This window comes from Mauremys reevesii, linkage group 8 (assembly GCF_016161935.1).
Source record: "Mauremys reevesii isolate NIE-2019 linkage group 8, ASM1616193v1, whole genome shotgun sequence".
NCBI classification, from domain to species: domain Eukaryota; kingdom Metazoa; phylum Chordata; order Testudines; family Geoemydidae; genus Mauremys; species Mauremys reevesii.
In genome coordinates this window covers 108,073,961-108,097,544 of record NC_052630.1, presented here as the reverse complement: position 1 = coordinate 108,097,544, position 23,584 = coordinate 108,073,961, and the positions used below count along the sequence as shown (strand labels likewise).

At 42.5% G+C, this 23,584-nt stretch overlaps 1 protein-coding gene across 8 annotated transcripts in view; it reads left to right on the top strand.

Annotated features, from left to right (window-relative positions):
- PTPRF (protein tyrosine phosphatase receptor type F) overlaps window positions 1–23,584 on the top strand; it is a 404,201-nt gene that overhangs the window by 42,681 nt on the left and 337,936 nt on the right. For all 8 annotated transcript variants that reach the window (XM_039486049.1, XM_039486048.1, XM_039486046.1 and 5 more), the window contains exon 2: window positions 21,697–21,856. In XM_039486049.1, coding sequence (XP_039341983.1) covers window positions 21,775–21,856 — 82 coding nt within the window. In that variant the 5' untranslated portion in view covers window positions 21,697–21,774. The remainder of the gene's footprint in view (window positions 1–21,696; window positions 21,857–23,584) is intronic.

Below are 23,584 nucleotides of genomic sequence, written 5' to 3'. Positions count from 1 at the left end.
TATTGCTAAAACTGCTCTGCTGCCCTGCCTTCCTCCCACTTCTGAATTTCTTCAGTACACATGTATGTTAACTTTGTTTCTATTGAAGATTGGCTGACATGCATGCAGGACTTAATCTGATTCTGGTAAATACATAGTCTCACCATTGTGATCTATGAGCTGTGATGCTTGCGCTTGTGTTAGGTAATGTTTTCTTTAGAAGTACTGTATCTACATTTAAAGGACATTTTTTATTCTCCAAACCCCCCACTCCCTGGCCCTTCCTTATCAGTAGCTGAGTATAGAATGGATCAAAAAATTGTCTTGTACAGTTCAAGATTCAAAATCACTTGAATAAATTCAGGACTCTACTAAACAAAAGACTACAGAGCTGGTTTGCTGTTTTCCCCTGTACAGTTGCCTCAGGCTTTCAGCTGTCCAGAAAAACGACAAAAAGAATTGGTGGCAAAGCATTTTTTGCTAATATTTCATTTCAAAAGAATTCCAATCAAATTTTATTTTTGCGGTTTCTAATGCACTGTATTGGCAATTAACAGCTTGAAACCTGTTAAAAAGAGCTTTAAAAATTCTATGATATGAATCATGAATTTACAAAGTCCCAAGAGGTAGACATCTTTCTGTATTAGTGTTAACTGGACATGTTTTAAGGTAATGGTTTAATAAATATTTTAGCACTGTCTTAGTAGAATTTTGACCTTTTCATTGCCCCTCTGAGCTCAGGATGTTAACAAGGGAAATTGCAAATGATAGGAGTGGAAGGCTTGGGCTAATTTACTAAAGTCTGCAGGCCCTTTCTTGTGGGGAAAAAAATATTTGGACCTCTGTAATTTGAACTTCTTTGCAAGTTACAGTAATTACATGCAGTACTATTTAACGCTTAACTCACAGGCATTCGACAGAATGCATCTTTGCATACAAAGATGGGAATATGCACATAGAGTCTCTAAAGGGTTAAAAAGGGCTTGTAGTTAATCCAAAACACACACATGCTGTTACAGCAGAATTGCTTCAAGCTCTTTTAAAAGTCCTTTCAAGTTACAATGACATTGCTCTTGGTTTAAAAGTAACATATTCAGTAAAGCAAGCAGGCAGCTCTACTAGCTCTTCTCACTCCCTGGTGATGAAAGGGGGTTTATGAGATTCTCATTCAGCTAGATGACGTCTGACTTGCATGTGGTGTGATAAATTAAAGTGGAACTTTTTTTTAAAGAGTGGTCCAAGTGACTGTGGTTCTCAGCCACCAGCAGCACATTAGAAATCTTTTAGTACAGCCTGGTGAGAGCAGGGTTGTGTGGTGTGTTCCTAACAAAACAGGGACAGCATCCAGTTGTAAAAGATTCGGTCCTATGGGTCAGACAATTGTCCCTCAGCTAGCAACTTTCAGTTTAAAGCAATGTTTTAGTCGCCGTCAGCCCCACTATGAGCATTATCTGAATAATCGACTGACTTTCTTTATGAACCCCCACTGCAGAGCCAGAACTTATGATCAAGTCTCTCTCATCTCCCTCCCCCACATAAATGGAAGAAAATATTTCCGGCTTCTCTTGGAATAGGAGTGCTGAATACTGTGCAGTGACATTGAAACATTTTTAGTGGTGGCGGTGCTGAAAGCCAGGCCCCAGCCCATACCCCTGTTCGTCTGCATGCCTGTCGCCCCTCCCCCCCCAAGAGCTGAGACTGCAAGCAGGGCTATGTCTCTGAGAGGGGTTGACCTGGACAGGTGTAAGGGGATTGAGGCTGTGACCACAGCTGGGGGTGAGTGTGGCGCCAGGAGCAGAGCCCTGGCTGTGGGAATGGGAGAGGAGGCCTGGGAATGGGGGATGGGGCCAGACATGGAGCCCTGGGTGTGGGCACAGGGCCAGCGGCCAGGGAGTGGGGCCGGTGGCCAGGACCTGAGCCCTGGGAGCAGGGCCCGGATGCGGAGCCAGTAGTCCCCATGACCCAAGTTGGGGAGTGGATCCCTGGTTGCAGGGCCAGTAGCCCCACATAAAACCTGGGGGTAATTCAGCACCCCCCTGCACTTCTACTTCCTGTGTCTATGGATCAAAGGGCCGACCCTTTCGGTCATGGTTGTGGTCTCTGCCTGGTCCCTGAAGTGTTTCCTTCTTCCTTCCCAAATTGCCTCCATCTTACTAAGGCTAAGCTCGAGCCTGCTGTTTTTCATTCAGTAAAATTGCATGTCTTCAGTCGTCACTGAAAAGGATAATGGCAACCAGATACAACAGGTTAAAGAATAGTTAGATAAACTAGATATATTCAAGTCAGCAGGGCCTGATGAAATTCATTCTAGGGTACTTAAGGAAGTAGCTGAAGCAATCTTGGAGCCATTAGCAATTATTTTTGAGAACTTCTGGAGAATGGGTGAGCTCCCAGAAGACTGAAGAAGGGCAAACTTAGTACCTACTTTTAAAAAGGGGAACAAAGAGGACTGTGGAATTATTCACCAGTTAGCCTAACTTTGATATCTGGCAATCAATTTGTAAGCACATGGAGGGATAGCAAGCCTGGATTTGTCAAGAACACACCATGCTAAACCAACCTAATTTCCTTCTTTGATAGGGTTACCAGCTTAGTGGCTACAGGGGAAGCAGTAGATGTGATATATCTTGATTTTAGTAAGGCTTTTGATACAGTCCCACATGACATTCTCATATGCAAACTAGGAAAATGCAGTCTAGATGAAATTACCATAAGGTGGGTGCACAACTGGTTGAAAGACCATACTCAGAGTACTTATGAATTGTTCACTATGAAACTGAGAGGGCTTATGTAGTGGAGTCCCACAGGGGCCAGTCCTGGGTCTGGTACTATACAATATTTTCATTAACTACTTGAATAACAGAGTAGAGAGTGTGCTTATAAAATTTGCAGAGGGCATCAAGCTGGGAAAGGTTGTATGCACTTTAGAGGACAGGACTAGAATTCAAAAGGACCTTGACAAATTGGAGAATTGGCCTGAAATCAACAAGATTAAATTAAATAAAGAGAAGTGCAAAATACTTCACGTGGGAATGGAAACTCAAATGCACAACTACAAAATGGGGATAACTGGCTTGGTGGTGGTAGTGCTGAAAAGGAACTAGGGTTATAGTGGCTCACACTGAATACGAGTAAATAATGTGATGCAGCTATGAAAAAATCTAATGTCACTCTGGAGTGTATTAACAGGTATCTTCTGTAAGACATGACTTGGCACTGATGAGGCCTCAGCTGGAATACTGTGTCCAATTCTGAGCACCATACTTCAGGAAAGATGCGGACAAATTAGAGAGAGAATAGAGGAGAGTAACAATAATGATAAAAAGGTTGAGAAAATCTGACCTTTGAGGAAAGGTTAAGAAAACTGGGTGTTTAGTCTTGAACAAAAGAAAATGGGGGAACAGACTTATAAGTCGGCAAATATGTTAAGGGCTGTTATAAAGAGGAGAGCGATCAATTGTTCTCCATAACCACGGAAAGTAGGACAAGAAGTAATTAGTTTAATCTGCAAGAAGGGAGACTTTTATGTTGGCTATTTGGAAAAACTTTCTGACAGTAAGGATAGTTAAACTCTAGAACAGGCTTTCAGGTGAGGTTGTGGAATCCCTGTCATTGGAATTTTTTTAAAAACAGTTTGGACAAACTCCTGCCAGGGATACGCTAAGTAAATGTAGGCTATGTCTTCACTATCCGCCGGATTGGCAGGCAGTGATCAATCCAGTGGGGTTCAATTTATCGCGACTCCTGTACTCCAGCGCTGTAAGAGGCGCAAGCAGAGTTGATGGGGGAGTGGCAGCAGTTGACTCACAGAGGTGAAGACACCACAGTAAGTTGATCTAAGTACGTTGACTTCAGCTACGTTATTCACGGAGCTCAAGTTGCGTAACTTAGATCAATTCTCTCTCCTCTCCCCCTTTCTCCTCCCCCCCCAGTTTAGACCAGGGCTCAGTCAGACACGGTGCAGGGGGTTGATGACCTCTTGAAGTTCCTTCCAGCCCTACATTCTCTCTCTCTGTATTTCATAATTTTTATTTCTCTCTTACGCTTACATTTAATTCTTTGAGTAGTGAGTTTTAAAATGCCCAACCTGTCCTGGCTGGAGTATTTATCCCTATGGTAACTTTTTAAAAATCTATATTATATCTAGGTTGTTTGTTTCTACTGGTGGCGCACAGCCGCACATACCTCCATATTGGTGAACACAACAAAATTCATTCCATACATGGATGGAAAAAAATAGAGGGAACATTGCAGATAAGTCTGCTCAGTCCATTTCCCTAACGAATGGGAGGTTGGGAAGGCTTTGGAGGAGGTAATGACTGGTCCTGAAAGAGGTACAGATGATTACATCTCCAGCTTTGATACTGAGGCTGAAGACATAAGAACGGCCGTACCGGGTCAGACCAAAGGTCCATCCAGCCCAGTATCTGTCTACCGACAGTGGCCAATGCCAAGTGCTCCAGAGGGAGTGAACCTAACAGGCAATGATCAAGTGATCTCTCTCCTGCCATCCATCTCCATCCTCTGATGAATAGAGGCTAGGGACACCATTCCTTACCCATCCAGGCTAATAGCCATTTATGGACTTAGCCACCATGAATTTATCCAGGTCCCTTTTAAACATTGTTATAGTCCTAGCCTTCACAACCTCCTCAGGTAAGGAGTTCCACAAGTTGACTGTGCGCTTTAGTGTCTATAGTGCATTGTGTGTAAGGAAATCTGGACACTATCTGGGACAATCTGATATTTGCGATAGCTGACTGGAGAACCTTAGCTAGTGTGCTGGGGGGCACTTGCATAGATATTAAAGGCACGTTGTCAGTTCCATTCCAAGACTTGATAGTATTTCTGCTAGACATGGTAGAAATCAGATGAAGCTGTGCAGTGATCAGTGTACTACTAGGATTCCTTCATTGGGTTTATCTAGGGCTGCCAACTTTCTACTCTCACAAAACCAAACACCCTTGCCCCCCCCCCCCCGCCCCACCCCTCCTCCTCTAGTCATTGAACTTTTTGAAACTTTGCACTTTTAGAGAGAGATCAGGGATTGACTCTCTGTACACAAATTTGCAGAGGGACAATAGGGTTGAGGTCTGTTATTTCTCACCTCTCTATATATTATTTATTTAAAAACAGTTTTGCTGTTAACAAGCATGTTACCTCTGGAGAGACACATCCACAGTTTGAAAACTGCAAAACTAAGCATCTCTGATGGCATCTTCTAGACTGACCACTGAGTCTGACTGGGTAGATAGAAAGATTAATCTAAATAATCTATACAGAAGCCTGTGGAACCCCATAAGATTGGGTCCCTAATCCATGAACTATTGGAACTCATTTACAAAACTTTTATTAAAAATGTATCTTAATTAAAACTATCTTTAGATAAAATGCTTTTTGAGGAAAAAACTTATCAAAAAAACTGATTTAAATGAAAAAAGTGATTAAAAAATTTTTTTTTTAAATAATTGATTTTTATCCACCCCTGCAGTAAACAAAAATTCACAGCCCGTTACCTGTCCATGACTTGTACTATATACCCCTGGGACAGGGGGTGCTGCTCTGGGGGGGACGTGAAAGGGCGCCGGGGGGCTGCTGTTGTAGGGGATCTGGGGGACCAGGAGCAGCGGCTGCTCTGGCTGCCCCCAGGGCTGCCCACCCGCTGCTGCTGAGACGGTCTCCAGGGCCAGCTGTCCATGGCTGCTTCCACCAGTGCGGGTGTGACTGGCTGTGGGGCTGCCCACCTGCCAGTGCTCCAGCTGCCCCCGGGACCGCTGAGCTGCAGGTAGTCTGGGGAGCAGCCACACTGGCCGCTGCTCGGGTGGTCCCTGGGGCCGGCTACCCAAGCAGCGGCCAGCGTGTCTGGCTGTGGGGCTACCCCAGCAGCGGCCGGTGTGGCTTTCCCCACGGCAGAAATCATGAAGGTCGCAGAAAGTCCCGGAATCCGTGACAGACACGGAGCCCTAATTATAAGTGCCCTATTGCAGGGATGACCTTTTGTTTCGTGTTTCTACACTGCCTAGTGCAACGGGCTCCTGGTCTGTGACTAGGTCTGCTAGTGCTACAGTAATACAAACACACGGAAGGGTGGGGTGAATGGACATCTGGCTGTGCAGCAGCAGTTTATCTATTATCAGAGCTGTGCTGGCCTTGATTACTTTCTGCATAGGCATAATGAGCTAGCCTTGTTAATGGCAGCTTCTTTAGAAATACAGCCAGGCACTACCAGGCAAGGCAAGTGCCGTGATATTACAATGAAAATGTAATAAACATTTTGTGGTTTTAATATTTGAATTAAGTTTTTTATGTATTCAGTCTATAAAATGTGCTGACTGTTACCTCTCGGTGCATATGCATTATTATTGAAAACCACTGGATTAAAACAGAGCCAAGAGATCTCATTAAGAACAGACCAGTAAAAGGAACTTTGCCCTTTGTACCATGCCTTCAGGGGAGAGGCTGAGTAAATACATGGTCCTTGCTATATGGCTAAAGGTAAAAAAAAAAAAAAAAAAACCTCTGACTTTTGGACCAATAGAGGATGCACGTAAGTCAGGTTTCTTTCACTGTGAAGGTTCTGTGTCTGGCTCCCAGACACGTCTTTAGAGGCTGTTAGTCAGAGCCTGAGCTCTGTTCATGGAGTATGGGGGGACAGTGACTTAGATAGCTGAGGTGCGAGTCATATAGAGTTGTATACCACAAAGCCCAACATCTTGAATTGTGCAGGTTTAATATGAGAAACAACTAAGCAAGCAGGCAGACGATTTGCACATGAAGTGAAATTTCGGAGTTGTGTTCAGGGGTAGCAGAAATGGAGTTCATTGCTGCATCCAATCTGCAGGTAACAAAGGCCTGGATAGCTGGTGAGGTCCCATATCCTAAGGTAAATGTCTCAAGCACCAGAACAATATCTGCTAAGGGGTGCAACAGCTGAAGAGCTGCACTCCATACTTCTGTTAATTTGATATGCTTGGATTTGATGAATAAGATGCTATGTCTTCGGTCAGTGGGCGAACTTTAGCATTAGCTCTGTTTAAGAGCATAGATTAGCTATTTCCTTTCCTTGGAGTTTTAGTTGTTGAATGCTGTATGAGGGTTTCCTTTGTTTTTCCTTAATTTGGAAATAGGCTAACAATTTTTTCCATTAAAATTTGCTTTGTTCCTTTCTCCATAAAACTTTTGCTTTCAGGAATTTAAGTTTTGGCAACTAACAGAATTAAAATGGCTTTCCTCCTAAGTGCTGTAAAGTGTGTGTGTGTGTGTTGATTGCAATCCTAATGACTCAAAGTGTACATTTCAGCACATTAATGCATGAATGGATTGAAAAACCAACTAGCTGTAATTTCTTTCCTTGTAAAATTTTACTGAATGGTATCCCAGGAGGCTGCACGTTGTATATCCCCTTTATGTCTTACACAACGTCACTGCAAGGCTGTAGCCTGGAAGGAAAGTGTGAATAACTTCAGTAGCAATGGAGTGAAGCTTCTACAGAGAGCAGATGGAATGAACCTTTTTTAAAAGGTTTGTCCATTTGCTATCAGCAAAAATCTTCATTACAAAAGGGCACTCCTTTGTGAGGTACATCGCTTTCTCAGGTGGATCTTTTATTAGGAGCCAGGTTTATCTTGAATCAGACTATTAGTATGGGGCAATTCCCTTGGTAAAGAGGATATATGAAACTTGTGAGGTGTAATTGAGATATAAAGAAAACACCCCTGTAATTGTGATAGTGGGAACTTCTAGAGTAAATAAAAAGTCAAACCTGGACCGCTCCTATTAAAACAAACTTCCTCCTCCTCACTTTTTGGTGAAAGATGAGCAAATAAAGAGAGGTGTTCAGATCATGAGTGGGGTTATCATGGAAAGTGGAGATTATCACATCTGTCGGATGCATGTAATGTTTGAATGTAAGTCCCTGGTTACTGCCACAGTCTCTCACATGTATTGACTCAGAGCCTTTAAGGCCAGAAGGGACCATCATGATCATCTGGTCCAACCTTCTGCACTTCGCAGGCCACAGAACCCCACCCAGCCACTCCTGCAATAGGCCCATAACCTCTAGCTGAGTTACTGAAGTTCTCAGGTCATGATTATTTAAAGACTTCAAATTACAGAGAATTCACCATTTACTCTAGTTTAGACCAGCAAGTGACCCGTGCCCCTTGCTGCAGAGGAAGGTGAAAAACCCTCAGGGTCTCTGCCAATCTGACTTTGGGGAACCGTTCCTTCCCGATCCCAAATATGGCGATCAGTTAGACCCTGAGCATGTCAGCAAGACCCACCGGCCAGTCACCTGGGAAATAATTCTTTATACTGTAGGAACTCAGAACCCTCCCCATCTAGTGTCCCATCTCCAACCTTGGAGACATTTGTTACTAGCAGTCACAGATGGGTCACATGCCATTGTAGGCAGTCTCATCACACCATCCCTTCCATAAACTTATCAAGTTCAGTCTTGAAACCAGTTAAGTTTTTTGCCCCCACTCCTCTCGATGGGAGGCTGTTCCATAACTTCACTCTTCTAATGCTTAAAAAATGTCATCTAATTTCAAGTCTAAACTTGTTGATGGCCAGTTTATATCCATTTGTTCCTGTGCCATCATTGATGCTTAACTTAAATAACTTCCCTCTCTCCATGGTGTTTATCCCTCCAATGTATATAGAGAGAGAAATCGTATTTCCCCACAGCCTTCATTGGGTTTGGCTAAACAGGCTAAGCTCTTTGAGTCTCCCCTCGTATGGCAAGTTCTCCATTCCTCTGATCATTTTAGTAGTCCTTCTCTGCACCTGTTGCAGTTTGAAATGATCTGCCCTAAACATGGGAGACCAGAATTTCACATGGGTATTCAAGATGAGATCTCACCAGTGCCTTGTGTAATGGGTAATAACACTTCCCGTCTCTACTGGAAATGAATCCTAGGATTGCATTAGCCTTTTTCACAGACACATCACAATAGTGGCTTATATTATTCTGTGATCCACCCTTTACACTCAGATCTTTCTCCTCCTCTGTTGCTTCCAACTGACATGTCCCCAGCTTATAGTAAAAATTCTTGTTAGTCCTTTGCGCTAGTAAATTCTGTCCTATTGCTGCTACTCCAGTTTTCAAGGTCATCCAGATCTTCTTGTATGATAGTCTGGTTCTTACTGTATTGGCAATACCTCACAACTTTGTGTCATCCACATATCTGATTAGCAAACTCCCACTTTTGGTGTAATGAAAATGTTAAATAAGATTTTTCCCAAGCCCGATCCTAGAGGAACTCCACTAGTAACCTCCCTCCAGCCTGACAGTTCACCTTTCAGTATGACCTATTGTAGTCTCCCGTTTAACCACACCTCTACCCCGATATAATGCTGTCCCCGGGAGCCAAAAAGCGTACCGTGTTATAGGTGAAACCACGTTCTATTGAACTTGCTTTGATCCACTGGAGCGTGCAGCCCTGACTCCGCCAAAGCGCGGCTTTACTGCATTATATCCAAATTCGTGTTATATCGGGTCGCGTTATAGCGGGATAGAGGTGCAGTTCCTTATCCGCCTTTCAATTCTCAGTATTAATTCTCATCCTCTCCAATTTAACTAATAATTTCCTATGTGGAACTGTATCAAATGCCTTATTGAAATCTAGATTAGATCTACTGCATTTCCTTTGTCTAAAATAAAACCAGTTATCTTCTCAAAGGAAGAAATCAGGTGGGTCTGGCACAATCTACCTTTTGTAAACCATATTGTAGTTTATCCCAATTACCTCTATGTCCTTAACTGCGCTCTCTTTCCAAATTTGTTCGAAGGCCTTACATGCAATTGAAGTCAAACTGTCGGGCCTGTAGTTTTCTGGATCCCTTTTTTCCCTTTCTTAAAAATAGGCACTATATTAGCAATTCTCCAGTCATAGTGTACGATCATAGAGTTTATGGATTCATTAAAAATCCTTGCTATCAGGCTTGCAGTTTCATTTGCCAGTTCCTTTAATATCCTTGGATGGAGATTATCCAGGGCCTCCTGTTTTGGTCCCGGTAAGCTGTTTGAGCTTGACTTCCACCTCGGATGTGGTAATTTCTACTTCCATATCCTCATTTCCATTAAAAGCAGCAAAGAGTCCTGTGGCACCTTATAGACTAACAGACGTTTTGGAGCATGAGCTTTCGTGGGTGTGTACTAGCTTGTTTCTAAATAATCTTAGTAGAGCATTTCCTGGAGAAAGGAATGTTGACATTAAGTACCTAATCAAGAAACACTTAAAGGACAATGGATCTTGGAATGCTCCAATCCACATAAGAAGTCTACCTGAGGATGTTCAAGGTAGCATGTAAACAATGAATACTACCTGTAAAAACTGAGTCATACATGGACATGTGACTTGTCCAGGTGACTCCTAAACTCCATCTTGGAGCTGGACTTTGCATAGGAGTGAGGCGGGGGTCTCCACCTACACGAGAAAGTCTGTTTAACCCCTGGGAGACCCCTCCATTTTGTCTTCAGCTGGCTGAAGAGAAGAGCCATCATGAAGAACCCCCGAGCTACCACCTGAGCTGGAATAAGAGCTGTACCAGGGGAAAGAATTGTGCCCAGACCTGGAAGGTGTCCAGTCTGAAAAAAAACTTACTGAAGCATCTCTGAGGGTGAGATTTATCTGTATTCAGTTTGATTAGACATAGATCTGTGCATTTTATTTTATTTTGCTTGGTGACTTACTTTGTTCTGTCTGTTACTACTTGGAACCACTTAAATCCTACTTTCTGTATTTAATAAAATCACTTTTTACTTATTAATTAACTCAGAGTATGTGTGTGGGCAAACAGCTGTGCCTCTCTCTCTCTATCAGTGTTACAGAGGGCAAACAATTTATGCGTTTACCCTGCATAAGCTTTATACATTGGGAGTTGGGCATCTGAGTGTTAAAGACAGGAACGCTTCTGTGAGCTGCTTTCAGGTAAACCTGCAGCTTTGGGGCAAGTAATTCAGACCCTGGGTCTTTGTTGGCACAGACGGGAGTGTCTGGCTCAGCAAGACAGGGTGCTGGGGCCCCAAGCTGGCAGGGAAGGCAGGGGTAGAAGTAGTCTTGGCACACTGTGATCCAACCCGTCACAGTGTTATATAACTTACTATACAGACTGTTGTATAAGAAATTCAAGTTTAGTTTTTTCTGTATGTATGCAGCAACAATTAGAGAGATTCATCATAAACCGCAAGAAACGGTGTTCATGATGAGTTCTCAACATCAACATTGAATTTCCTGATTTATGAGTGCCTGGTATCTCAACCTTAAATGTGCATTAATTCTAGGGGTGGATTCTCATTTACTTTGAGGCTCCTTTACACCGCTCAGGGTGAATACATTATATTTGCATTTTGCAAAGCAATGTAAAGGGGACCCATTGTAAATGAGAATCAGGCTTTTCCCCCCTAACATTATTATTTTGTCATTGGCTTGCCATGCCTTAATTATCTTATAGGAGATGGATCAGAGGGGTAGCCGTGTTAGTGGACTAATGGACTAAAGGTAAAAAATCCACTGCTATCTACATACTACACAGACCACAGTGAGAGATTATGCCATACTCTATCTAAGAAACTGAGGAACCACCTGATCAGCATACTATACAGCAAACAGGAAAACATCAAAAAAGAGCTCTCCAACCTAGAGACTCTCATCAATAACCAAACTTCCATACAAACGGACTTCACTAAAATAAGACAGGAGATCTACATTACCCACTTCACCTCTCTAAAAAGGAAAAAGGACTGTAAGCTGTCTAAACTCCTACCTGCCACATGGGGCCACAACCGTGATACCCCTAACCCACCCAGCAATATCGTCAATCTATCCAGCCACACACTCAGCCCAGAAGAACAGTCTGTCCTATCTCGGGACTCTCTTTCTGCCCTGCCACCCCACCAACATGATACAGTTCTGCGGCGATCTGGAAGCCTACTTTCGCCATCTCCGACTCAAAGAATACTTCCAGGACAACACTGAACAGCGCACTGATACACAGTTACCCTCCCACCAACAGCACAAGAAGAAGAACTCCACATGGACTCCTCCTGAGGGTCGAAATGACAGTTTGGACCTATACATTGAATGCTTCCACCGACGTGCACAGGCAGAAATTGTGGAAAAACAACATTGCTTGCCTCACAACCTAAGTCGTGCAGAACGCAATGCCATCCACAGCCTCAGAAACCATCCTGACATTATAATCAAAGAGGCTGATAAAGGAGGTGCTGTTGTCATCATGAACAGGTCTGACTACCAAAAGGAGGCCATCAGACAACTCTCCAATACCAAATTTTACAAGCTACTTCCCTCAGATCCCACTGAGGAATACACTAAGAAACTGCACCATCTACTCAGGACACTCCCTACACTAACACCGGAACAAATCAACATACCCTTAGAGCCCGACCAGGGTTATTCTATCTACTACCTAAGATCCACAAACCTGGTAATCCTGGACGCCCCATCATCTCTGGCATTGGAACTCTCACTGAAGGACTGTCTGGATATGTGGACTCCTACTCAGACCCTATGTTACCAGCACTCCCAGCTATCTCCGTGACACCACTGATTTCCTGAGGAAACTACAATGCATTGGTGACCTTCCAGAAAACACCATCCTAGCCACCATGGATGTACACAAACATCCCACACACTGATGGAATACAAGCTGTCAGGAACAGTATCCCTGATGATGCCACAGCACAACTGGTTGCTGAGCTCTGTGCCTTTATCCTCACACACAACTATTTCAAATTTAATGACAATATATATCTCCAGATCAGTGGCACCGCTTATGGGCACCCGCATGGCCCCACAATATGCCAATATTTTTATGGCTGACCTGGAACAACGCTTCCTCAGCTCCTGTCCACTCACGCCCCTTCTCTACCTACGCTACATTGATGACATCTTCATCATCTGGACCCATGGGAAGGAGACTCTAGAAAAATTCCACCATGATTTCAACAGCTTCCACCCCTCCATCAACCTCAGCCTGGACCTATCTACACGGGAGGTCCACTTCCTAGACACCACGGTGCAAATAAGTGGTGGTCACATTACAACCACCCTATACCGAAAACCTACCGACCGCTATGCCTACCTTCATGCCTCCAGCTTCCATCCCGGGCACACCACAAGATCCATTGTCTACAGCCAAGCACTGAGGTACAACCGTATCTGCTCTAACCCCGCAGACAGAGACCAACACTTAGAAAATCTCCACCAAGCATTCTCAAGACTACAGTACCCACATGAGGAAATAAGGAAACAGATCAACAGAGCCAGATGTGTACCCAGAAGCCTCCTACTGCAAGACAAGCCCAAGAAAGAAACCAACAGGACTCCACTGGCCATCACATACAGTCCCCAGCTCAAACCTCCACCGCATCATCAGGGATCTACAACCCATCCTGGACAATGATCCCACACTTTCACAGGCCTTGGGTGGCAGGCCAGTCCTCGCCCACAGACAACCTGCCAACCTGAAGCATATTCTCACCAGCAACTGCACACCGCACCATAGTAACTCTAGCTCAGGAACCAACCCATGCAACAAACCTCGATGCCAACTCTGCCCACATATCTACACCAGCAACACCATCACAGGACCTAACCAGATCAGCCACACCATCACCGGTTCATTCACCTGCACGTCCACCAATGTAATATATGCCATCATATGCCAGCAATGCCCCTCTGCTATGTACATCGGCCAAACTGGACAGTCTCTAAGGAAAAGGATAAATGGACACAAATCAGACATTAGGAATGGCAATATACAAAAACCTGTAGGAGAACACTTCAACTTCCCTGGCCACACAATAGCAGATTTTAAGGTGGCCATCCTCCAGCAAAAAAACTTTAGGACCAGACTCCAGAGAGAAACTGCTGAGCTCCAATTCATTTGCAAATTTAACACCATCAGTTTAGGACTAAACAAAGACTGTGAATGGCTTGCCAATTACAGAACCAGTTTCTCCTCCCTTGGTTTTCACACCTCAGCTGCTGGAACAGGGCCCCATCCTCCCTGATTGATCTAACCTCGTTATCTCTAGCCTGCTTCTTGCTTGCTTATATATATATACCTGCCCCTGGAAATTTCCACTGCTTGCATCCGAAGAAGTGGGTATTCACCCACGAAAGCTCATGCTGCAAAACATCTGTTAGTCTATAAGGTGCCACAGGATTCTTTGCTGCTTCTTATAGGAGATGGAGAACATTTTTTGCTTTAGTTCAGGGTGAAGAATGTTTACATTAAAAACTGGTCTTTTCACAGTCCCTTAGTTATGAATACAAATATAGTTGTGGGGATATAGTCCATCTACCTGCTTGCTTATTTGACTCTCCTCACTATTTTATCTGAGTGCCTCCTGATTTGGAAAAGGCTCGTGTGCAATGTTGATGAAGATCAAAAAGGAAATTAAATCTAATAAAGCAGTAATTATGGGTGATGTTAACTACCTGCATATAAACTGATCATTATCTCATGCCAGAGCAAAGGTGAGAGAAGCAATTTCTCAACACTCTGAACTATTTGCTTCTTGGGAAAACTAGTTCTAGAGCACAGAAGAGAAGAGGCTGTTCTGAGCGTAGCCTTTTGTAATGCACAGGAGTTAGGTTCAAGAAGTAATGGTAGTTGAACCACTAATAGCGACTACAGTGTAACAAAGTTCAACATTCTTTAGGAGGAGTAAAACCAAAATCTACCACTGAGAAAATTCAGTTATATTCAAGATATTATAAACCTTCCATCATGGCAAGTCATACACTAAATGATGGATTAGAAAAAGAATTTCCGTATGGGCAGGGTACTCTGTAATTGTCCTTTGTAGAGTGACTTTCACATTCTTTTGAAACATCTGGTATGGCCCACTGTCAGACAGGATTACTGGGTTAGTTAGACTGGAACAGTTCCCACTTCCATAGGTGCTCAGATACCATGGTGAAAAACATGTGTTGAAAGAAAAGTAGAGGGTACCATTATGGACTGTAATGTGTCATGTGAACTATAGACATGATAATTTTTCTGCGTCAACTCCAAGAAAAGTTCAGAGAGCAAAACCGACCATTGTAGATTGCCTTTATGAACCTAACCAAAGCATTCGATACAGTCAGCAGAGCAGATCTATTTGCAGTACTAGAAAAGATAACAAGGCTGCCCGCCAACCTTGTTAAGTCTTATCCCTTCATTCCACAACAACATGAGAGCAGCTCTCCTGTTTGACGGATCCACTTCGGACAGCTTTGAGATGAAAAGCAGCGTGAAGCAACAATGTGTTCTTGGCCCTACGCTCTTTGGAATTTTCTTCTCGGTACTCTTGAATTGTGTGTTTAAGGACATGAAAGATGGAGTGTATCTCCACACAAGATCAGATGGGAAACTGTTCAGTCTGTCCCAACTTAAGTCAAAGACCAAAGTCAAAAAAGTGCTAATCAAGGAACTTCTATTTGCTGATGATGTTGCCCTCATAGCCCACAATGACGATCTACTACAAGAACTCATGGACTGCCTATCAAGTGCCCATCAGGCGTTTCCTCTAACTATCAGTAAGAAAATGGTTGTATTAGGAGAGAGGGTTCCACAAGATCCTTCAGTTACTTTAAATGAAAACCAGCCAGAAGTAGTCCAAAAGTTCAGCTATTTATGGTCTATAGTGTCCACCAACCTCTCACTGGATGAAGAATTAAATGTTCACACTGGAAAGGCTGCCACCCCACCTTTAATAGCCTAACTAAAATAGCATGGAACAACTCAGAGCTTGCCATCAAGACCAAAATGCTAGCGTACCGAGCCTGCATCCTCAGCACTCATGTATGGTGGAGAAACATGGACAACTTATGCTCATCAGGAGAAAAGATTAAACAGTTTCCACCTACATTGTTTATGCCACATGCTCAACACCAAATGGCAGGATAAAGTCACTAACACAGAGGTACTTCAAAGGGCAAATTTACCAAGTGTGACAGCCCTGCTAAAGCAAAGACGACTGCGCTGGCTGGGCCATCCGAGTAGGTTGGAAGATGGACACATGCCCAAGGACATGCTATACAGGGAGCTAACAAAAGCAACAGGACGTCCCAAGCTTTGCTATAAAGACACATGTTAGCGAGATATGAAGGAATTTGGAATTTATCCTGACCAATGGGAAATCTTGACAAGTGATTGTAAGAAGTGGCACCATCGTCTCCATCAGGATATCAGAGTCCATGACAGGAGCTGGCTCCTACAGCTTGAAGAGAAAAGAGCCCACAGGAAGTAAGCAGCTCCCAAACAAAATAAATACATTTGCAATAACTGCCAGAGATCATGTACATCTCGGGTTGGACTATTCAGTCACATGAGACATTGCAAACCATCTACATCAGAGGCTGCAGTTCCCATCGTCTCTCACAGACGAAAAGATGCCAACACAAATGTATGTTTGGGAATTTGTCACTTTTAGTGCCATGGAAGCTTCGTGAGAGCCTGTTGGGGGAGAGAGGAGGAGACAATACCACAATTCCTATGTGGCTGTCTGCTGTTGCAATATAAGGACCAATCAGTATATTTTTGAGTATACACAGGAGCTAATTCAGGAAATGACAGTAGCTGAGGCTACTAAGTATTATTAACTACAATATAATTAGATTCCACAGGACAGATTAGGTATCAAAATGTGACATAGTGACACTAAACTTTAGAAAGGGCAATTTAAATAAAATAAGATTAGTCAGAAAGTTCTAAAATTAAAAGTAAAGGGAATAAAATCCTTGGAGGTGTCATGAAAACGGTAATAGAGTCTCAGAAGTTATGCATATTGCTGAACAGCTTTTGTCAGCTGTAGCCTCTTCTGCAGGTGCAGAAGGAATATTTTCTTTATTTCCGTTTAGGGCTAGAGTACACAGTGGGTAATGCACACTACAGAGGTGTGAATTCTAAAGCGCACATTAATTGGTCTATATAGGCCCTGTTGGTGCGCACTAAACGTTCTTTATGTGCTTTAATGTATTGCGGTCTCCTACATCTGACCTGCAGGGAGTTGATCAGGATACTCAGCCTAAACTTCCCTTGCTCTGTTCATTCCATTAGCCAAAGGTGTGCAGCCATGAGTAACCATAAACTTCCTTTCGCTCCATGGTGTCTATACACTTCACATACTTACAGATGGTTATCAGATTCCTTCTCTCCTTTTAGCCAGTCTGTGTGATACTTGCCACTTGTCTTGTATGTCAGTCCCTTCAGCTCCTTTTGTTTCAGCTCCCATTGCTTATCTTTCAGATTTGCCCTATAGTTTGCATCTAGCAGTATCACCAGGCTGAGTCTTGTCCATATTGCTACAGTAGTGCCTTTGTATTATATTCCTTACCCCCTCAAAAAACAAAACACAAACAAACCGAGATAAAAATATGTTAAGGCTGCAAAGTGAAACAGTCACAAGCAAGTCAGGAACTGCCTACACAACTTTACTTCTGCTACTTTGTGTATGTGCATTATGATAATCTTTAATTAACCCCAAAAAAACCAGGAGTACTTGTGGCACCTTAAAGACTAACAAATTTATTTCAGCATGAGCTTTCATGAGCTGCAGCTCACTTCTTCGGATGCATAGAATGGAACACACAGACAGGGGATATTTATACATACAGAGAACATATGTTTTTTCCATTCCTCCTCCAGTACGCAAATTAGATGTTTAGCACTGGCTGAAGCCGCTGATCTATATTGATCATTATCCTCACTGTTAATGAAGTAGCCTGCTTCATTCTCTGCTTACCATCCTACTTTGGCACCTGCTTTGCTTGGTCAGTTTTATGTTTTGTTCAGTACCCTGAAGTGCTGTGGACACTTCTCTCCATACTGACGAGTCAGTGTCTTCCTCAGGATCCGTAGGCCATGCAGAGTCTCCTCCTGGATATTATGTACAATGCAAAGGGGGTCCCATTATACTGCACATGCAGCATGTCTGGAAACAGCAGGGAGATCTACAGCCTCTCTTGGGATTGGGTTTGAACAGTGTTTAGTTCACATCTCCCAATCTGCATATGTGGGCTCAAGTTTCAGAGTATTTTATACTTTTCCACCATTAAAAAAGCAGATCCATTTTGTTCTGTCTTTATGAAAAATTGTTCCATGTCTCCTATGTCAGATAGCAACACAATTGATGTTCTGGAGTTATCTTCCTGCTCAGAAAAGTTTCTGGAGGGAATCCCATCACATTTCTCAACAAAGATGGGATTGTTTTTATCTTGTGATCATAAGCAAAACTGGATCTGGCACTTCTTCCCCTGCAGAAATCTTTGATTCAAAATATCCCTTGCCCTCACTTGATTTTCAAGTTGTTCCAAGCATCTCTTCTTAAGAAGCTTAATTTTAATAAGTGTTTTTTTGTGAGAGTCTCTTGTTCCTCCCCTAGTTTCTTTGAGACTTCTCATCCAGCTCTTCAGCGTGCTGCTCATTGCTGGCGACCCACTTATTTTATGTATTAGAAGTTCATGGAGGACTTGAGCTATTCAATGCTGGTTATGATTTCTCTCAATATTTTAGAGTTAACCTTCTCCCAGCAGAGCCGGCTTACTCCCTATATTGCCCAGCACTGTATGAACCATTGATACTCTTGGCTTTGTTTTAAACTAGTCCAACTTTTCTTGCTTGTTTATTGTGTCTGTTGCATTTTCTTATCAGATTTTTAGTTTTTCTTCCAAATTACAGATAAAAGGGGTACTTGGCACCCTAAAAATTCAATGCTTTTTTTTCTTTTTGAGAATGCTAAACTCAGAGCTGTTTACATAGAGCCTGTGGTCCGTGATGCTTAGCCCCTCTCTTTTTGGATTTCATGTTTTAGATTTTATAGTACTGTTTGTGTCACATGAGGAAATGGCAATGAGAATCTGTGAAGGAACTTTCCCTGTAGTATCTTTGCTCACAGATGCCAGCTTAGTAGTGGGATGCTAGCCTAAAGAAGTGAGGTGAAGAGAGGGTTGGGAAAGAGAAGGGGAGTGAAGTCATTTGGTACATGGGAGACTGCCGTGAAAGGGACAGCAGCCTGGGGAAAGGCATGGGATTGTGAGCAGGAGATGACAAAAGAAACAATAAGGCAAACAGTCAGCAGATCACAGAGCATTAATTCACCTCGATTCGTGCTGCCCAACGTTTGTCCTTACATTAAGCCTGTATGTTCTTGCTTAGTTCAGTATCAAATGTATCTCACTTGGTTTGTAGATAATTTTCTTCTGATGCCACTCCTGCACCTCAGGGAAGAGCTCCTCTCACAGTCTTGCTTCAGGATTTTTTCCCCTGCCGGCTGTTCTGGTATGGGTAACATCTGCCTCCAAAGGGTTAATTGTGCTTAACCTGACTTCCTATCACATTGCATCAAATACTAGGTTGTCTGGTTGGGGAGAGCTGTTTGCTTCTAAAAATGGAAGAGCTGAACCATATAAATAGAGGCCCTTTTCATGTTTTCAATTTCAAAACAGAATGACAGTTACTTAGATTTATAAAAAATTAAAGCATTCCAATTTGGAGAGTTTTAAATATTGTATGTAGACAGTTTTTCCATATACACTGCAACAATGGAGAGAGAGAGAGGGGGATTCTTCCTACTGAGGGACAAAGAAAGACTATGGGGCTTTATTAGCCATAGGGCAATGGGGAGTGGGATGGATAAGAAGAATTTTGCCTAAGAAATTTGGTTTCTCTTAACCAAGATGGCAAATTAGTTTAAGGGAGTGAACAGTTGCAAAAAAGAGCAAGTCTATAAAATACCTTATGGGACAACTGATAATTCATCACTTTCTTATGTTGTGATTTATACCCAGCTCATGGGCCTGAAAAGTCATAAATCTGTCAAACCTGAGACCAGAGCAAATTGTAATTAGTTTGCTGAAGAGAGACAAGAATGAGGAGACAGATCTATTCTCTTAGTTGGGGTTTCTCTGTAAGTTTTCTCTGAATGAGGAACACGAGAAACCATGCTGCTCTTCACCTGACTTCTGAGCATTGTCCGGTGCAGACAGACCTGAGCCAATACTCTTCAAAAATGACTCATTCAAAAGTTAGTCTGGTAAATATCCAAGCTGCTTTCTAAGCTAGTTGTAAACCACATTCTCTGCCCTGATCAGAGGTGGAATTTGACACAAAATATTAGTTTTGGCACAGTAATTTTGAATATTTGGCGCCTTTTGTGAGGAGAGCAGCCCTCTTACGGTTCTATTGCTGATGAGTCAGATGGAATAGTGCTGCTGAAAGTGTGCTGCAGAAGGTTCTCGCTTTATCAGGTTGAATAGGTTAACAGCACATGCAGAAGTTAGGCCACGTCTACACTACCCGCTGGATCGGTGGGTAATAATCAATCTATTGGGGATTGATTTATCGCGTCTCGTCTAGACGTGATAAATCAATCCCCGAATCGATGCCCATACCCCACCTCAGCAGGAGGAGTAAGCAGAGTCGACGGGGGAGCCGTGGCGGTCGACTTGCCGCCGTGAGGACAGCCAGGTAAGTTGAACTAAGATACTTCAACTTCAGCTACGCAAATCTTAGATCGACCTCCTGCCCAGTGTAGACCAGCCCTTAGGAGCATAATCTTCACTGTTAGTCCAGGCACTCATTCTCATTCTCTTGTGCTGTTCATATTTACAGATTTGTTTAACACTGGGCAAACCAACTGGGGCTTGAATTGAGTTTCCTATTGGAATAAAGTTGATCCTGCTGGTAATGATACAACTATCTGTATCTGTCTCTGCAGAGCGGGACATCTTAATGGTGTTTTCAGTAACTCTTTCGCAGGAGACAAATGAGGATTTAGGGGTTAGATACCCGCAAGAAGAGAATTGGATGTCAGGCTGTTATGAAGGGCATTTCTTTCAGCGTGCAGAATCCTTCTGAGCATAGTTGGATTTATTTTTGGATTGAGATAATACAAGCGGGGATGGAATAATCAGTATTCTCTCTGTATCTAGTTTAGAACGAGGTTATTGTGTAAAGTACCTTCAGATGTCTTGGCTATAGAAGGCGCTACATAGATAACATTTCCTTTGTATTGTATCATGATATAACGTGAAGAGATTTACTGTATAATACAGTAATAGAGGGAAGAAGAAACATCACTGACTGTTGGATAGGATGTAAATATTTGCCTTGTTGGATTCTCCTGAGATTTTGCTGAGCCATCATCATTGCTGCCATTGTCTGAACACTTTGTGTTTTTGTCAGAAGGTAACGTTCCTAAAATGCAATGCTTATCATCACCGTCAAAAGTTTTTATGATACCTGTGAATCTCAGAACAAGGTTAAAAAACAAAGACAAAACAAAAATTCCCAAAAGGAAGAACAGCCAAAATCTTTGTCTCCAGAGCTAGGACTTGAGCCCTTCTCTGAAATGCTTGTGAACAGGAAGAGTGCTGTGAGTAGTCTCATGTGCGATAAGTGATCTCCCCCGTGCCCCACTTTCCTTCCAGAATGCTCATAATATACATGCAGTGCTTCAAAATGGGGCCCAGGAACTTACTAACCAGGTGTGTAACCTGGACATGTCTCATGCCACAGAGGCACCATTGGCACAGCGTTGTTAAAGTAGGAAAGATGGTTAAACCGATGTAAAATAAAATCTGGGCTTATGATACGTATATTTATTTGCAATTTGAGGTGAGATGCTGGGGCACCATGGTCTAATTTTACTGTCTTGTCCTTGAGATTTGATCCATTTTCTCCTGTTCTCTTTGTTTGTAGGAATAAGTCTGCATTTCTTAATGCTGGATGTACTGGCCACTTGCTTCAGACTAAGGAGGACTGGCTCTGCTTTGGAATATGGTGCCTAACTTCTGTGTCCCAGTATGCATTGTGCCAGCAGTAGTTCTGTGCTGCTTGATGCCTTCAACGGAGGCAGACAGTAAGTAACATTCAGACTGTAACTTTCTAAAACCTCAGAAACATTAAATATTTTCTTTCATCAAATATTCGCCCGCTTGGCTAAGGTATGTGCCGAGAGAGAAATGGAAAAGTAACCCTAATGGTCTTTTGTTTCCAATGTGATTCAACAGTACATGCCTGGGAAGGACAAAATAAAATCTTGTCCTTTTCTGTGGCTTTGAAAAACAAACTGTCAATAAATATTGTGTGCTATTGGGGGAGCAATATGTCTAATGACAGTAAGTTCGAAACCTTAGATTTGATTCTTATCAGCTATAGTGGACTAAACAGCTTTGTACTGGGGGGAGGAGGTGCTACGGGGCACAGGGAATTTCCATTACTTTATTTTCCCCATTCTTTTATTCATTTCATTGACCTTCAAAACCTCCATGCTGCAGATGAAGGCTACCAGTCAGATGGTTGCATGGATACTGATAAATTGGAGAGGTTTCTGAAAAGACCTATGAGAAGGACTGGAAAATGTGCCTTATGGTGAGAGACTCAGAAGCTCAGTCTAGTTAACAAAGAGAAGGTTAAGTGGTGACTTGATCACAGTTCATAAGTACCAACAGGGGGAATAGAAATTTAATAGAGGGTTTTTGATGTAGCAGAGAAAGATCTAACATGATCCAATGGCTGGAAGTTGAAGCTAGAGAAATTCAGACTGGAAAAAAGGCGCGTGTTATTAATAGTGAGGATAATTCACCACTGGAACAATGGTTTCTCCAGCACTGACCATTTTTAAATCAAGATTGGATTTTTTTTTTTTTAAAGATCTGCTCTAGTTCAAAAGGAATTTTTTTCGGGCAGTTCTGGCTGGGATGATTTAGTTGGGGATTGGTCCTGTTTTGAGCAGGGGGTGGGACTAGGTACCTCCTGAGGTCCCTTACAACCCTGAGATTCTATGATTCTATGATCGCAGCCTGTGTTTATATGAAAGGTGGGGGGGGGGGGGAAGTGAGACTAGCTGACCGCAATGGTCCCTTCTGGCCTTGGAATGTTTGAATGGGTGGGAGCTGCTGGAGATTGAGGAGGTGGCCCTGCTATAGCACTTCTAGACTTGCATGTCAGTAGAGTGAAGGTAAAATATTTCAGTATGGTGCTGCTTTGTTTTTAACCTGTATCAACCAGCACTATGCTCAAAATGTTCTGCAGCCCTCATACCCACCATGATTAGCCCAGTCCAGGAGAGAAATTAAAAAAGTAGGGCTGTCAATTAATTGCAGTTAATTCACACGATTAACTCAAAAAATTAATCATGATTAAAAAAATTAATCATGATGAATTGCAGTTTTAATCACACTGTTAAATAATACAATTCCAATTGAAACTTATTAAATATTTGTGGATGTTTGTCTATATTTTCAAATATATTGATTTCATTTACAACACAGAATACAAAGTGTACAGTGCTCACTTTATATTATTTTATTACAAATATTTGCACTATAAAACTGATGAACTAAAGAAATAGTATTTTTCAGTTCACCTCATACAAGTACTGTAGTGCAATCTCTTTATCGTAAAAGTGCAATTTACAAATGTAGATTTTTTTAGTTACAAAACTGTACTCAAAAACAAAACAATGTAAAACTTTAGAACCTACAAGTCCACTCAGTCCTACTTCTTTCTCAGCCAGTTACTAAGATAAACAAGTTTGTTTACATTTACGGAAGTAATGCTGCTGGCTTCTTATTTACAGTGTCAC